This window comes from Scleropages formosus, chromosome 5 (genome assembly GCF_900964775.1).
Source record: "Scleropages formosus chromosome 5, fSclFor1.1, whole genome shotgun sequence".
Taxonomy (NCBI): Eukaryota; Metazoa; Chordata; class Actinopteri; order Osteoglossiformes; family Osteoglossidae; genus Scleropages; species Scleropages formosus.
In genome coordinates, this window is record NC_041810.1 from 20,640,093 (window position 1) to 20,656,595 (window position 16,503).

The window sequence follows — 16,503 nt, forward strand, 5'->3', positions numbered from 1 at the left end:
TAATTCAAAACCCAACTATAAAGCTCTTATGTTTATTTCTCTGCTGCCTTTTTTTAAGACACAGATAGTTGGTCTATGATTGACAACACTTACAAGTATCTATATATAATACATATTTAATACATATTATATATACGTGTATATATATAATTAAATGTGTGTTATATTTATATATATATATATTTAGTTTTTTTTTTTACAGTAGAGCCCATGTGACAATCATTTGCTATGGTACATTAGATACCACCTTGATTGTTAAAATCAGAACAAATGTAAAATAAAGCCTTTTTCTGACTGCTCAACGCCCGAAAAGTGACACCCAAACGTCAGGTTACCATGACAACTGCAATCGAGGTTGACCCCAGAGAGACAAGAGGCCTCTAAGGATGTGAGTGAATATGCAAACTGAAAGAGCTGGATTATTTCTGCATCCCCCCCCCTTCTTTTTTTAGACTTTTTTGGATCACATCAGCTATTCGTCTACATAAAAAGGGACAGAATATTGTGGTTTTATTGTATTTTTTTCTACAATGATAACCACAATTCACAGTAGCACGTCTAAAAACGAATTAAATAGCATTATATAGTGCAAATGAATTTGGGTAAATAATTTGTGCTCAGTGTTTTGTGTGTGTGTGTGTGTGTGTGTGTGTGTGTGTGTGTGTGTGTTTTTTTTGGAAAATCACCCAAAGTGTATTTACCAGATTGTCTTTTACAGGACATACCTACTATTAACGAAAAGGCTTCTACAATAGAAGTGAATTATGTCTTTATGTCAGTATATTATTTCTAGTTAGTATGTGCGGAGCAGCTCCTTACAGCAGTTATCACTCCTGAGTCGCTTACTCTAGTACTTCCAGTCTGTCCAGTAAGAGCACATACACACTGTACATCTAGACTCTTATATTTTCAACATATTCACTCCATATAAACATATAGTCTACAACAGGGAAGGAGATTAGCAGCAAAATTGTTATTTGTGTCATCAAACACCTGCTGGAAAATTACATCACTGATTCCAGGTAAAGGAATGCTGTGCTGAAACATTTTAAATAGACTGGACATTTTAAAGACAAACATATACATTCCCTGACCATAACTGTTCAAGAAACATATTCCAGCATTCGCAGAATAATAAACACAAGAAACAATGTGTCGGGGCAGCTGTCAGCCATCCTCGGATCTCGGAGAACCTCCCACAGCCGCCAGGTGTCTCTCCACTTATTTATGTTTCTACTTGTGTGTTTTATCGCCCTTTGCAACATGGAAATACATCTGGCTTAGGCTATGTTTCCGCAAGTGGCTGCGTTCGCCAGGGTTCCATTAAATATTATCATTGAAATAAACACCTGAAACATAAAGATGGCTGGCAAACGTGTGGCTGCATGAGGCGCAGCGATGCAGGAGGGTGGAAGGATAAAGCTGCGGGTCAAGCCAGCTAGAAAGGCGCGAAACAATACACTAGCGGTACACACAGGCTCTCTGTGTCCAATGGCGCTGTGTTCATGTGTTTGCGGACTGTGTCGGTGCCAGGACCCTGCGGACTGGCAGCCGGTCACATGGTTTCATTGTTTCCAGCTTCAAAAGACTTGACGCCTGGTGTCCCTCTTGGTGTGCCGCGCACCCGCTCAATGAGACCCCCCTGCAGTTCCTCTCCGCTCTGGGAATTGACAGCGACTGACACGTCCAGCACCCCCGGGGTCCTCGCCGCCTTCTAATTCTCATCCCATTGATCTCCCTCTGCCTCTGTCCTCCTCGCTTCTGCTCTGTTCCACAAACGTCTCACCAGGACCGATGACAGTGAGTCGTTTGGACCGTCAGTTCCCATCCCCCACCCACCTCATGAGGCACGAGGCCACGCCGGACCCCAGCATCCCTGTCGCCCCCCTTTCCCTCCCCAGAGGAACTGAGCAGTGAGACTGTTGCTCGGCAAGGGCGTGAGGCTACCCCCTACTGATTGGCCGGGGCGGAGCCCTAGGGATGGCCCTGAGGGGAGCTTGCCAGCAGCTTGTGCCAGCTGGTGGTCCTCTTCCGCAGGTCTACCTTGTCCAGCCAGACGTAGGCTTCTCCCACCAGTGTCTTCTTCACAAACTTCCCCCCGTTGGACACGAGGAAGAGCTGCGTGAAAAGAACATTTTTTTTGTGTGTGTGTATGTGACCCTTTTTTCCAAAGCGACTAGAGTTAAGCTACTTGCAGTGATTTACCCCTTTATACAGCTGGGTAATTTTTACTGGCGCAATTTACGGTAAGTATGCTTCTCAAGACTACCACAGTAGGAGTTAGCTTTCAAACCTGGGTCCTTTGAGGCTCTAATCACTATGCCTCCTGCTGGCCCACAGACTGAAGTGTAGCACAGCAGGTACGTTTGAAAGGTTTCAGATTCAAATCGTAGTGGGAGTGGGAACTGCGAGAGGGCCAGTGTTGGCCCGACATTTAAACAGAAGCACACAAGGAGCAAGAGATCGCACTCAAGAACACGCACACTTTGATGATTCATTAAAGCTGTTACTGAATCTGTGTCATGATTCATTAACAGCCCGGTGCTCTTGAAGACACTATCAGTACTTGCTGTAAATTATCCAGCAACCTTCTTTTCTGGAGCTTATTAGATAGTCCTATATAATTGCAGTGCTGACATACAGTATTGTAGTCTTTTGACCCTCAGCCCTTCTTCTATTACGCCACTACTTAGTGCTACTCATAAAACAAATAACTAAACAACAGATAAGTAAATTTGTTAAATAAAAACACAAACAAATGAAAGGAATAAACAAACGATCTAATAAAAAACAGACAGATAGATAGATAGATAGATAGATAGATAGATAGATAGATCCCATTTGAGATGTGCTCCTCGTGGTGTTACCTGGAGTGAGTGTCCGGTGGGATTCAGGGTGAAGCGGAAGGTCTCGTTGAAGGATGGCTCGCGGTCGTGCCGACACACCCGGGTCTTCTTCTTGATCAGTTTCTTTTGTGTCGCCACGTTGACCACGTACAGCTTCACGTACAGGTCTGTGGGGTGAGAAGCATTTCAGTAGAGCCCTTGGTCATGTGCAGGAAAAAAAAAAAATGCCCTATGCCACACAAGAACTTGATGGTAAAATACAGATAATATCAAACTGGAACTGCAGAAGAAATGTGGAAGTGAACTGAGACCAAAAGAACAAATCTGCTGAACTGGAACCTTGAACTTCATTCTTTCTCTTTAATGTGCTGTCCCTTGAATACTATGGGAAGGACAACCCTAATCGTAAACCTAAAACTAATGCTAACCCTAACCATGAAACTAATCCTGACCCTAAAGATAAACCTGAAACCAATCCTAAATCTTAAACCTAAAAGTAACCCTGAAACTAGCCCTAACCCTTAACCTAAAGGTAACCATAAAATTAATCCTAACCCTAACCCTAAAAGTAAACCTGAAAAAAGTCTGATCCTAAGCCTAAAAGTAACCATAAAACTAATACTAACCCTGAAACTAAAGGTAACTATAAAACTAATTCTAACCCTTTATCTAAAGGTAACCATAAAACTAATCCTAACCCTAACCCTAAAAGTAACCCTGAAAAGAACTTGACCCTAAACCTGAAGTAACCCTAAAACTAACCCTAATTCTACCCATAAAACTAGTCCTAACCCTAAGCCTAAAAGTAACCCTAGAACTAATCCTAACCCTTAAGATGGAGGCACCTGCCTGGGAGGTGGTCTGGAGACTTGAACTTGAAGGTGATGTTCCTGCATTGCAGTATCTCCACAATGAGTTGCTCCCCCTCTGTCTTGGTCTCTTTCTTCAGGGCAATCTTGATTTCCCCCATCACTTGCGTCTTACCTGACATATACACACACACACACACACACAGACACACACACAGACACAGACACACACACACACACACACACACACACACAGTGGCAGCACAGTTTTTACAAAACCTTGAAATTTACTTTAGTACCAACAGGGGAAACAATAGGGTCTGCTTAATATAGCATCTTTTGTCATGCAGACTACTAGCAATTTAAGAACACAAAATAAATTCCAGGGATTATTTGGCATATTTTCCGAAAATAGAGGTGATAACCAAAGTAGATGTAGGCGACCACTGGCAGTCACACACTCTGGGAGGGGAGGCCCTCTCAGTGAATGCATGCACACTGATCACTGCTGTTATTTAATATTTCTGGATATTTTTGGGGCATTCACAAGTCCGATTTTCTTGTGAACCTTGAGCAAAAATCACTTTATAGACTAGTGAGATACACCAGGAGAAATGATGACTAATTCTACAGTGAGTGAGTCAGATTTTGAGGCTCTGTGGGAAAAGAGCTGTTTGTGTGCAGAATGAAAACTTGCAATGCTATACTGGCAGGTTTTCTTCCACAACGGAATATAATAGATTCAAATAAGCAGTGTTTTCATAGTGACAAGAACAGTAAAATCAATGGCAACATATCGGAAACACCCGCGCTCGTGTACAATGTAGTTCAGGTGTAACACTTCACTCTGCGTTTTACTGCCCCCTGTGGCCATGTTTAAAAATGCAGGCAATAAAAGGTGAGAAAAAGAAGAGAAAAGCTGTCAGTTCATATTGATTTCTTCTCTTTTGGTGAAATCTGGCAGGAAAGAATCCAGTCCTCTGAAAACAGAAATCTGCCACTGATACTAAAATGGTGATAACATTGACTGGTGGCCACCAGCATTATATTTACCTGATACTTTTCGCCGAAGCTACTTAAAATGCTAACCTACGTACAGTTATTCACTCATTTATACAGCTGGGCAATGTTACCAGAGACATTTAGTGCGAGTACCTTGCTCTAGGACACCACAGCTGGAGGAAGGATTCAAACTTGTGACCTTTGCATCCAAAGGGACCAGCTCTAAACATTACACCACCAACTGCCCCAACTGCTACTATGCTACCAGCAAAGCTCTGCTTAGTCTCAGTGCAGTAATACTAGTAACAATGGTCTGTAAAACTCTGTAATCACATTTTATATCATTAAATATTAACATGGATCCTCAGAAGTTTCACTAGGTCTGGTCTGAGAATCTAATTAGTCTCTCTAAATGAGTCTTGACTAAAATACAGGCCTCCACTCTTTAACGAACATGTCAGATACCACCGAATATTTTTAAACATTTTATGCATAATTCAGTAATCAATGCCAGTATTATACTTAAAATTCAGAGAACTGAATAATAATCCTGTCAGTTTCTTAACCTGAATGTACCTGACAATACCGCAGTACGCTGAAATTAATTTTAGTGACGTTTGAGATATCGGCCATTCATATTTCCTATAAGATCATAAAGAATCCATCTTGCGGTGTAACAGGTTGTAGCTGAATCAGATGCAACCTTCTAAAGTAACAGATAGCTCCAAATTGCGGTCGATCGCACACAGATAAGCACTGTGCTCGGGCCAGCAGCTCCTAATGAGCTGACTGGTCGCATCGTAATCCCTTAAAAACCCTAAATGAAAACGAAAGCTGACAGAGCACAAACCGGGCTCTTATGGACAGGGGGGATTGCTGAGCGTACCGTAACCCTCCACAGCGCTTCCATCCGTGCTACAGCTGAGGCTTCGAAAATAATTGGAACATAATCTCAGCATTCAGAGCCACCCACACCATATAACACCATGGCCATAGTTCAACAAGGAGGCTGAACACCAGGTAGCACATCCTCAGGTGACTGACAGAGTTAAGTTACTTATCATGATTCACCCATTTGTACAACTGGGCAATAAAGTGGGAATGGGATATGAACATGGGTGAGCTGGTGACCACACCTGTGATATCGTAATAACCTTCAGCCCTTGACCTATGTATCTGGACGTAATGGTATTCAGTTTCTACTTGTAAGTGCACAATATAACAGTTGACAGGACACAACGATCAGTAAAACAAAGGGTTACGGTCAAGGTGCTCTGAACTTTTGGATGACTGCACCATTAAAGCATAAGGGCCACCGGCGTGTTCTTCTCTCCACTATAAGAGGGCCCAATGGTGAGACAGGGAGGTAGGAGGGACTGTGGAGGCAGTCGTTCCACAGGCACCTAAGGCAGTAGCACCTCCATGGTAAGCAGTGTAATTATGGGTCCAACTGAAGTAAAGTATGGTGTGACTGAAGGGAAGCAATAACCTTCCCCTTCAGAAGCTTATACATATTGAAACATGGTTGTGTGACATTGCATTCACCATCACCACGTTACGATAATGATGCTGCATCAAAAGCACTGATTTAACAGCCAGGATGGTAAACAACATGATTCTCTATGTATTACAGACAATTAGCCAAGTCAGCGAGTTCAGTGCTTCACTGTTCAGCTCCTGTGCACATGGACACAGCAGGGAGATCATTTCCTTAATCAACTCCCCAAACCCCAACAGAGCCATCTGCATGCGCTCACTCTGCCTAATTACAGAACATGGGCCACCTCTTGCGGACCGCCCTTCTTTGCCCCCTGGTCTTATGCGCATTGTCATACAGTGTACAGAGCACAGACATTAACAGCACGTACACAAATTACTGCTCATTCCAAACTGTGCGGGGAGGGTCTCTTACTTGGAAATGTGCTTAAAATTCCCTATTCAGGTTATTTCTGCGGAATGGATGTAATGCTTTCCCGGTGTGTGGGAACTTTCCCAGGAGAAATATCGCTAAATGTTATTTCTTAATAATTGAGTTTCTAATCTTTTATCTATTATCATTAGCATTAGTGAATTGGTGGCAGCAGGTGGCAAAGTGGTTAGAGGTGCTGCTCTTCAACTCGAAGGACCCAGGTTTAAATCTCACCTCTTGCTGCAGTACCCTTTATCAATGTACTCACCTTACAATTACTTTAGCAAAAATTACTCTATCGTAAATCCAGCTGGATAAATTAATGTCAGCATCTTAACATCATAAGTTGAACGCATCAGCTAAATGCAAAATGTTTGCTATTCAAAAAGTACTCAAATGTTGATACTGAAATCATAATACACTGATACTTGTAGATAATACATACCTGTAAACCACTATGTCTGCACCTTATCCCAAGGACCTCACAATTTATAGCATCATCATTACAACTTATAGTGTAAGTTTCAGATATTTGCATGTCTGTATTTGTAATATATTTGAATTTGTATGTGTGTGTGTGTGTGTGTGTGTGTGGAAAAAAATTGGCTTAACATTCAAAGTCACCTCGAAGAAAAAAATTAGCTAAATGATTAAATGTAAAATACGTTTATGGCCTGGTCCACCATGAAGAGAATGTTCTAGGTTCTTCGGTTGGACCTGTTGCATGCTCTTACCTTGATTATCCCCAGGGTCCAGTCCTCGTATTTTATCTGTACCATTAGGGATTGCCTTTCCACTGTTGAAAATTACAAGCAAGCAGCGTTATTTAAAAAGTTCGCTAACAGTCTACAACATGGCATGAAGTTCTACTGTAAACAATAATATCAGTGATATATTGTATATGCCCTTCTGCATGTATAGGCTCAGTCTTGTCCTTGCTGTTATGAAATTAACTCCCTCTGTCTTTCAGAGCTGCTGAATCCCTTTCAGTTTTTAAGGGTCTCAAAACTCATTTGTTGCTGGCTCATTTCCCTACTGTGCTCTTGATAAGGTAATACCTTACCCTCTGCTACTTTTTATGTACTTATTTCCCTCTTCATTTGTCACTTCTATTCGTACTGCTGCTACTGGGAAAATTACACAATGACGATGACTGTATTGAACAAACTTGCTTTCCTTCAATAATGATGTGTCTGTCCTCTGTCTGTTGTGGGATGTGCTCTTGTTTATGGTCACGTTGAAGTCACATTTTAGAAAAGTGTCTTTCAAAGCATACATGTAAATGTAATATCTATGAAAACAATAGCAAGCCACATGAACAGTCTAGAAGTTGTTTTGATCTCTGTAAACAAAATAGGTAAGTGGTCCGGCTATGAATTTTTCTGTTTTCTTTTTTTCACAGCAGTCACAAATAAATCTTAATGTTACTGATGTTGCTGTAGGGGAAGAAAATGCAATTAGAAGCAGACAGGCCTGGGACTCACATCTGAGGTACTTGGAAAATGGCGCTGTCGACTGCATCGGCACCACCCTCCTCCTCCAGGTTCAGGTTGGTGACTGCAGGGACCGTTTTCACGGATGCTTCCGTTGGCCTGTGACCAGGCCTTGCTGCACAAGTAACCAAAATCAGCATAAGGTGAGCGAGCTGAGCCCAAGTGTATTGTCATATATTGTACAGGACCGTCAGTGATGAATAATCAGTTCAGTCTTACATACCGCGACATGAGCACACATGCTCATGCGTGTCACTCATACTAAAGAGGCCCAGAATACCTCCTGTAATTAAAAAAGTTTTTCATTTTCAGCCTGAAACAGGACTTTAAATAATTAAGAAGTACACTAAAGGTGTCTGCAGTCTACAGTTTTTTCTGTGAGATGCACGTCATTTTGGAGAAAAGCATCTGCTAAATGAATAAATGTAAATGTACAGCTATGTCAGAACAACCTTAACCCTAAACCTAACCCTAACTTGTAACTCTAATTTCCAAGTAATTAATAAGCATGCTGACGGTGTCTCCAGCACAAGGGCTGCAGCCATGTGTGTGTAAAGCAAAGTGTACCATTTGTACCATCATGTACCATGTCATCCTACTGCTCTACTCTCATCACACGAACACAAGTCTTTTCAACAAAATATGGGGTTAATATGAGAATGCTATCTTCTTCACTGGCAGGATTTTAAGATCATAAATAGAATAAAGGGAAGAAATCTAATTAAATTCAGAGAATTTGTATATTGCAGGAAGTTTCCTCCATCTGGATTCCAGTTTGGGCTGGAAATACTATGAGGACCAGACGTACTAGAGAATACCTGTCGGCAAAAGGCCTGCAACATTCCACAGGGCAGCTGGTATTGCTACTGCCTTTGGACCCAAAGCTTGCAGGTTTGATTCCCACCTCTAGCAATTGCACCCATGAGCACAAGTAACTAAATGCAGCATAAGGCAAGCAATCTGATCCAAATTTACTTACCCTAAATTGCCCCAGTAAAGTTATCCAGCTGTATAAATGGGTGAATAATTGAAAAAAACTTAGCATTGTAAGTCACTTTAAAAAAAAAGCATCAACTAAATGAAAAAACACAACTTATTTAAAAAGCCAGAAATACAGTATTAGAGGGAGAAGATTATTTACATTTATTTATTTAGCAGACGTTTTTCTCCAAATCAGCTTCCAATGAACTCTATGTAGCATTATGAGCCAACACACCTTAATCACCAAGGTGACTTACACTGCTGGATACACTGCTTACAACGGGTCATCCATACATCAGTGGAACACACTCTCGCTCTGTGACACTCACACACTATGGGGAAACCTGAACAGCATGTCTTTGGACTGTGGGAGGAAACCAGCAATTGTGTTTGGATCGACATCTCGCTAGAACCATGACACTCAATAGCGGCATATAACTTAGTGGCCAGAGTAAAAACAATGTAAAAACCACCAAAAACAGTGCCTTCAGAAACTTTTTTTTCTGTGATACATTTTGTTGAAGACTTTTCAAAACAAAAATAGATTTTAACTGATTTTCCCCCATCAATCAACATACAATACCCCATAATGACAAAATAAAAACCAAGGTTTCAGGGATTTTTTACAAATTTCTTAAAAATAAACTGAAACCCCTCATTCAGACCTTTTATTATTCAATACTTTGTAGGAATTGAATAGCTTGGGGAATCTGTGTTTCGACTGATGGCACAAAAAAGAATGAATTCAATCCATTTTGATGTAAATACAACACAACATAGTGTGGAAACAGTGGAAGGAGGAGTTTCTGAATACTTTCTGAAAACACTGTATGTACTGTCACTGTATGTAAAGACATGATTATATGAAAGCCTGCGTGACAGAGACTTGAGACACCTGTATTTTTGCCATTTAATCACATTTTCAGTGGTTGTTGAATGCAACTGTGCTGTAAAAATTTTTCAAATTTATTTTAGTATGTATTTTATTTTTACTTTAGTGTTGGCAAAAACACAAATAATTTAGTGGTTTATGACTGAAGTAGTGCAATGGTTTATTATCCATAAACTTCTCCTGGTTCACATCCCAGAAGGGACCCTACTGGCATATTCTTAAGAAAGAAGGGACTGTGAAAAATGTCTGGCTGTATCAAATTTATGTATTACTTAGAGGATGTTTTTCAAAAGTTATGACTTACAGCTTAGCCCTTAGCCTTAGTTTTACTGTATGTTACGACAAGTACCATCTCATGGTTCAACAGCACAGCCCTTCTAGTGACTTGAAAGTGCAACCTTGGACACCCGGTGGGAATGAAAGTCTGAAGCAGACTGCTCATGTACTTGCCCGGAGAGGGACAAAAGAGTGTGGTTTTGGAGAAGTGAAAGGACAGAGGAGGCCAGGGAGAGACAAGTGGGCATGCTGTGGAGATGGGGAGGAGGCACTATTTACTTGGCTGGTAGCGGTGCTGCTGGACCGCTGCCTCAGCTGCTGCTATGGCAACGCCTGCATCTTCCAGGTGTGTTTGAGTGACACTGCCTTTGCTCTGGCTGCGGGATGGTCCATGGGAGCGAAGGTGGGTCTCGGAGGACGACTTGGAGCTACCTGGACTGCTATGGGATTTCTCAATTGTGGGCAGCTGCATGTCTGCAAAGGCAATTCCGTAAAAGGTTTATAGCAAGTTATATACGTGTTCACATATACTTCCGTGTTTATTAATTTGTTTATTATAGAACGTGTTAACTCCAACCGCCTGAAACAGATGACTTGGACATACCAAAATGCCAGTTCCTGAACTATTGTGCTGCTTTTAGGAAAGGTTTAAAAATGTTTTCAGACAAACTCTTGCCCTCCTTGTTTATAGGCCCTAAAGCAGCAATGTGAAAAACTAGACGTGGCATTGGACAAAATGAGCAAATGGAAGAAAGAAGCAGACTCTTTGGGATGCCTTTCAAACCATGCTTGCTGCAAGACCTCAGCAAAGAAAGTTATGATCATGGTACTATTGATGTGTCCATTAACTGGAGGAGGGCTGGTTCAGGTAACACAGGTGTTGTTGTGTGACAGGCGTCACTCTTTTCAATTGTTACTGAGATTGTACTAGATCAGTGTCCTAAGTACACATTACATGATGGGCAGAACAGTTTACCAGGGGCAACAAAGAGAGCAAGTCCACAACTTAAGGAAGCATTACATGCTGTGGGCAGATTTATTTACGGTTTTGGGGTGATTCAAAATTATACAGTGCATTAAAACTACAAGTGGTCCTCGACTTATTTGACTTACAACGGGGTTCAGTTCCAATGACCCTATTGCAAATCCCCATACATGAGCCATAATGGTAAATAAACATTTAATATGCATGGATGCTACATTGTATAATAAGATGTGTTTTTCTTGTTTTTGTTTTTTCTCTAATTTCACACATTATTCGTACTACAATAACACAATGTAGTAAAATAATATTAAGTATTATATTTTCATAGTGTGTATTGTTTTCACTTTCATTTCTAATTCTGTCTTCTATTTTTTGTTTTCAGCACCCCCAGAACAGTCACTCTTTCACTTGTTAGCCATTTTAAATAAAAAGTAGCTTCAAGGGAATCACAAGCAACGTTTTCTCATCAAAATTTACCTGCCTTTAGGTGCCCAAACACTGACTGAGACCCAAAAAATAACATATATTGTGCCTTGTGGTGGTGCAGTCAGTCAGTGTTTTCAAATAAGAGATGGAGCAGTGATCCTTAGACCTTACGATCAAACATCTGGGCTCAACGATGACATGAAAAGATTGATTGGTTGGCCTTGGTGGGTACGGGTGGTGGGGGTGAGTCACATATTTCATAACCCGAGGACTCCCTGTAAAGCCTTTAATACAAATCTAAGCATAAAGGCGTTTTCTGAGGAGCTGGCAGTGCAGAGGATGCTGAGTGAGTGTTGCCTCCCTTACCCTTGGAAGGATCGGGGAAGATGCCATGGCTGCGGCTCTTGATGACGGAGGGCTTGGGGGGTTGTGGGATGCCCTGACCCGAACGGGGCCGCCCATGATCAAGGATCTCGCCCTGCTCCTTCAGGGGGAACCAGCGGGGCAGATTGTCCAGCTGCGCCGTGTTGGACAGTTCGATCAGCACCTGGAGGCACCCAGCGCGGAGGGTGGCACCACCAGAAAGATGCTCATGATTTTTTTTCAAAGACTCTATGCTAGTCATAAATTAAAAACAAATTTGAAATAATATCAACATAAATTATGTTGCATATCACTGAGTGACATATTCATTTTAACATATGGGCTCCACAGGCAAGCTTTGTCTGTTCAAAGCACAAGCATCACAGACTACTCACTTCTCCCAGGAAGTCGTTGGAGGAAGATCTGTCGTAATCCCACACGGTTACCTCTAGAGTCTTCTTCTTAAGCTGGGGTTCGAAACAAGGGGACAGTGATTGACAGGTAATCGCAGTAATCATGTAATCAGTAGTGAATGTAATCAGTCATTCTCTGCAGATATCAGCATGACTGAAGCTCCTGGGGAGGCACCTCAATCGTCACTAATTGCTGTTCTGTTTTCAAAAATCGAAGTGATCAAGGAGCAATTAAACTCACGGCTCACTCAGGGCTGAATTACGACTCACCCCAGTGACCTTGACTCATAGTTTTTGCAGTATTTAATCCTACTGGGTCAAAGCAGAAGAAAAACAAACTGATGGACAAACATCAATATTCAAAGTTCTTAGTCTGTTTTTTCTCCTCTTCTAATGAGAGCCGTAAAATAACATCCAGTGCATAAGCTGTGCACATATTGTATTTTGTGCCCCTGGGTTTTAGATGCAAAACAACACGTCGTTCAGCAATGAAGATGAAAATGACCCTGGGCTCATGAAAGTATTAATATATGGCGAGGAGATGATTCAGTACAGTACGTACTTGTTCCAGGTGGATGTTTTTGTAAATGACCGTCTGGTTCCACTCTGGGTTCAGGCTTCTCTGTGAAGATTTGCTTCTTCTCTTATTCTCTGCACTGAAACAAAGACAAACAAAAGACCCAATGTAACGTTTGCATTTATTTATCAGTGTAGCTGTAGTTTTTGTCCAAACCGATTTAATACTCTTCAGCAAGGTATTACTGTAAATTGCTCCAGTAAAATTACCTTGCTGTATAAATGGGTATAAGGTTGTATGTAGTTTAACATTGTAAGTTGTTTTAGAGAAAAGCATCAGCTAAATGAATAAATGTAAATAGATATATATGAGGCTGTTAGCTGCACATATAACATGAAAATGGAATATAATGACTGTGGAAAGTGACCATCTGACTGGCTACTCTGGCGCCCTCAGCTACTGATCATGATGCGTAGTCATCTTTTCTACCAGACTTAGCTCCGTAACATCTGATATTATTTCAAACATAATTCAGCCAGCATTACAGAGGAAAAACAAGAATGGCTTCAGTAAGAAGTCGACAATGAGCATCTACTGCACTGTGCTCTGCGATGGCACGCATGAAATGGGAAAAACAGGAAAGAGCAGGGGAAACATCCATCTCTCTACCTTGCATTCTGGACAACCATGACTTGGCTGAAGTCCACGATGGGTTTGCACAAATTTCCAATTAAAAACAAGAAAACAAACAAAAGCTTTGTGTCAGAAAAGCAAGGGGTAATTTATTTGCAACGACACACCAATCATTACCTCTGTTCCTGTTAATACTGAAAAGGTCATTCGTACTGAATGAGCCTCTTTTTCCCCCATAGCTGCTCACTTTATGAGGACAAAATAGAAAGAAGGAACTGCATTAAAATGAAGGATCTCTAAAATTTACATACAAGAATTTACAGCAGCCCAGAGATCACACATTCTATAAAATCAAGAGAATTAAAAAGAAGTAAATACACAAATGCAGAGACTGTCACATCAAAGTGTAGTCGAGGATAAAATATGTGCAAGATGAAGCAAAAATGCTGCTCACAGCTGTATCCAGAATAAAATCATGTTGTTCAGGGAGATGTTCTGTACACATTAGAAATCCTAATATATGCAACACAGCTGGAAACAGAAACAGATATTTTTCTTCCATTAAAAAAGTCTTCATTCTGCCTTTTTATAAGAGTTTATCATGCCATGTCTGAAGGATGCCCTGTGATACCCACCTTCTCCCTGGTAAGAGGTACACTTTAACAAAGGGGTCCGAGTAGCCGTTGTTGTCTCTGGGGGCCAGGTTTCTCGCTTGTAGCACATGGACGATTAGATTCCCAACGTTTCTGTCATAGTTGAGCTGAAGCTGTGAAGGCACAGTGGAAGAAACAATTAAAGAAATGTTAATGTCTGTCTTTGCAGAATATTTGATCATGTACTGGATGGAGATGAGAAAAAGATAGACAAAATTATTCATCTGCAGTGCCGAAGAGCTGATTGCAGGAGGTTTTCAGGTCTTCTTATTCCAGCTTTGAGAGACAGTTTAAAATGAAACAAAGATCCCTTTATTATACTGTAGCATCATAACATGGTCTGCTCTATGCTGTTGCTGTACATCTTTGACAGTATGACAATAGCCATAGCTGCTAATGCAGTCTCTGTTGCAGGAGCCATAAAATGTTGTTTAGGCCCTTTGACCTGAGAAAGTAATAATCCTTTAACTCGAGTCAGGGCTCAGAGTGCATTATGTGCTGCATAAATATTATATACTGTACCTGGATATCTCCAGTTATTGGATGGGTCTGGATCTTAGCTGCTTCTGCAGGCTGAAAAACACCAGTATAAAGGAAATGGACAACAGCAGTGCGGTTCAGTTGACACATGTGACCCTTTCAAACCCCTTGTAGTCATGTTTAGGTTACACATCTTTACTGTACATCTATAAACCGGAGGGGGCAGGGGAGTCAGCACCGAGGGACACATTTTATTAAACAGCAGCTTCTACAAGGTAAGTGTTTCTGAATAGGTTCATAAACCCTCCTCCAACCTAAATGCTATATACAACAACAACAACAACAATATTAATAGGAAAACCTAGTTAATTCACAAAGTTAAATTAATAAAATGAATGGAGGTCACAGCAGTAAATGGTGTTTTCTGGGATCTTGTACATGACACCACAAGGCACCAATAAATGTATGTAACATGCATAAGCAGGGTGGTGACACTAAGCATACACAAAATGATACATGCACTTGTTCAACAGTTTCATCACCGTTTTATCACTACCCCCTTTAAGACTCTGTAACTCAATTTAAAAAAAAAATAAATAAATTTTTTCTAATTAGGTAGGTAAATCTCTATTTATATAGGTAACTTCTGTATTTGGTATTTGGTGGACTGAAAAAAACATCCAAAGCGCACCCAACAGTAAATCAGAAAGTTAAAGCATCCAAGTGTAAGACTTTTAAAATAAAAATAAAAAATTAATATAAATGTGCCCATTGCTGAAATATGCACAACTCAGGACTGGCATTATAGCTAATGACCACAAACCTTTTTATTAGAGCTACAAAAAGTTGAGTCATGGAATGGATTTGATTTCAAAACGCAGAATGAACTTGGGAAATAAATCTCGCCCGAAGTGAGGCGAGGAGGCTTCGCGATGGCCGCAGTTTATCGAGGTAGTGGCTGCAGGAATGATTTAGGGGATTTTTAATTGTGTTGATTTGGAAGCTGACAATACCCCTCCTCACCCACAGACGGGCAAATCAACAAAAAGGCCCTCCTCCTCATTCCAGACAGCGACAGCCGCACAGCTTCTCAGCCAGCTCATCCATTTGCTCTGCATACTTCATCACTTATAAGGCCCAGAACTCTGGCACAGAACTCAGATCACGGTGCCATATTTTCTTACAGGGCTTCATTAATCTAAAACAAAACTTCGCTCCAACTTAGACTTGGGCAATCCTTAAAAAGAGTAAACATCATATATTTACAGTTGTTAAAATTTAAAGCAGATAATTTATTAAACAGAATGTGGAAAATATAAAATATTCAAACTGAGACACCACTCAAGGGTTTCCCTTTAAACCAGAATATGCCACAAGGGGTGGATTTATAATGAGGCGAAGCAAGGGAACCACCTATGGTCGGCAACATTTGGAGGTTCTAAATTTTGCAGCTGAAATAAAAAAATAAGTAGTATTCTTGGAAAAATGAACAAAAAAATGTTTGCTTGATAATAAAGAGATTTATGAGAAAATTAAACAGCTATCACCTTATATATTATGCAAATATTGTATGATGCATCACCACTCCTTGTCTATGAAATGTTGCAACTTCATGGCTAACACATTCTATGAAATAAACTGCTGCTCTACACAGGCAATAGTTTATATCTATTTGTTGCTTAAAAAAATCTATATTGACTAATGTCAGTTTTCAGTCTATGCTCAGTCATTAAAGTACAGGTTTATGTTCTGTGCATATATAACGTTCAAATATGTGTACACATTGATGTGTTCAATGTAATCTTGAATAATTACATTAAAAAAA

The 16,503-nt window shown here is 40.7% G+C and overlaps 1 protein-coding gene across 1 annotated transcript in view; it reads right to left on the minus strand.

The window, feature by feature from the left end:
- Window positions 1-212: 212 nt before the first annotated feature.
- Window positions 213-16,503, minus strand: part of LOC108921137 (protein piccolo-like) — a 32,657-nt gene continuing 16,366 nt past the window's right edge. The window contains exons 13-24 of the mRNA XM_018730451.2: window positions 14,721-14,771; window positions 14,181-14,311; window positions 13,582-13,608; window positions 12,958-13,051; window positions 12,378-12,449; window positions 11,986-12,166; window positions 10,488-10,682; window positions 8,051-8,174; window positions 7,301-7,362; window positions 3,696-3,830; window positions 2,868-3,013; window positions 213-2,118 (exon numbers count right to left, since the gene is read on the minus strand). Coding sequence (XP_018585967.2) covers window positions 1,975-2,118; window positions 2,868-3,013; window positions 3,696-3,830; window positions 7,301-7,362; window positions 8,051-8,174; window positions 10,488-10,682; window positions 11,986-12,166; window positions 12,378-12,449; window positions 12,958-13,051; window positions 13,582-13,608; window positions 14,181-14,311; window positions 14,721-14,771 — 1,362 coding nt within the window. The 3' untranslated portion in view covers window positions 213-1,974. The remainder of the gene's footprint in view (window positions 2,119-2,867; window positions 3,014-3,695; window positions 3,831-7,300; window positions 7,363-8,050; window positions 8,175-10,487; window positions 10,683-11,985; window positions 12,167-12,377; window positions 12,450-12,957; window positions 13,052-13,581; window positions 13,609-14,180; window positions 14,312-14,720; window positions 14,772-16,503) is intronic.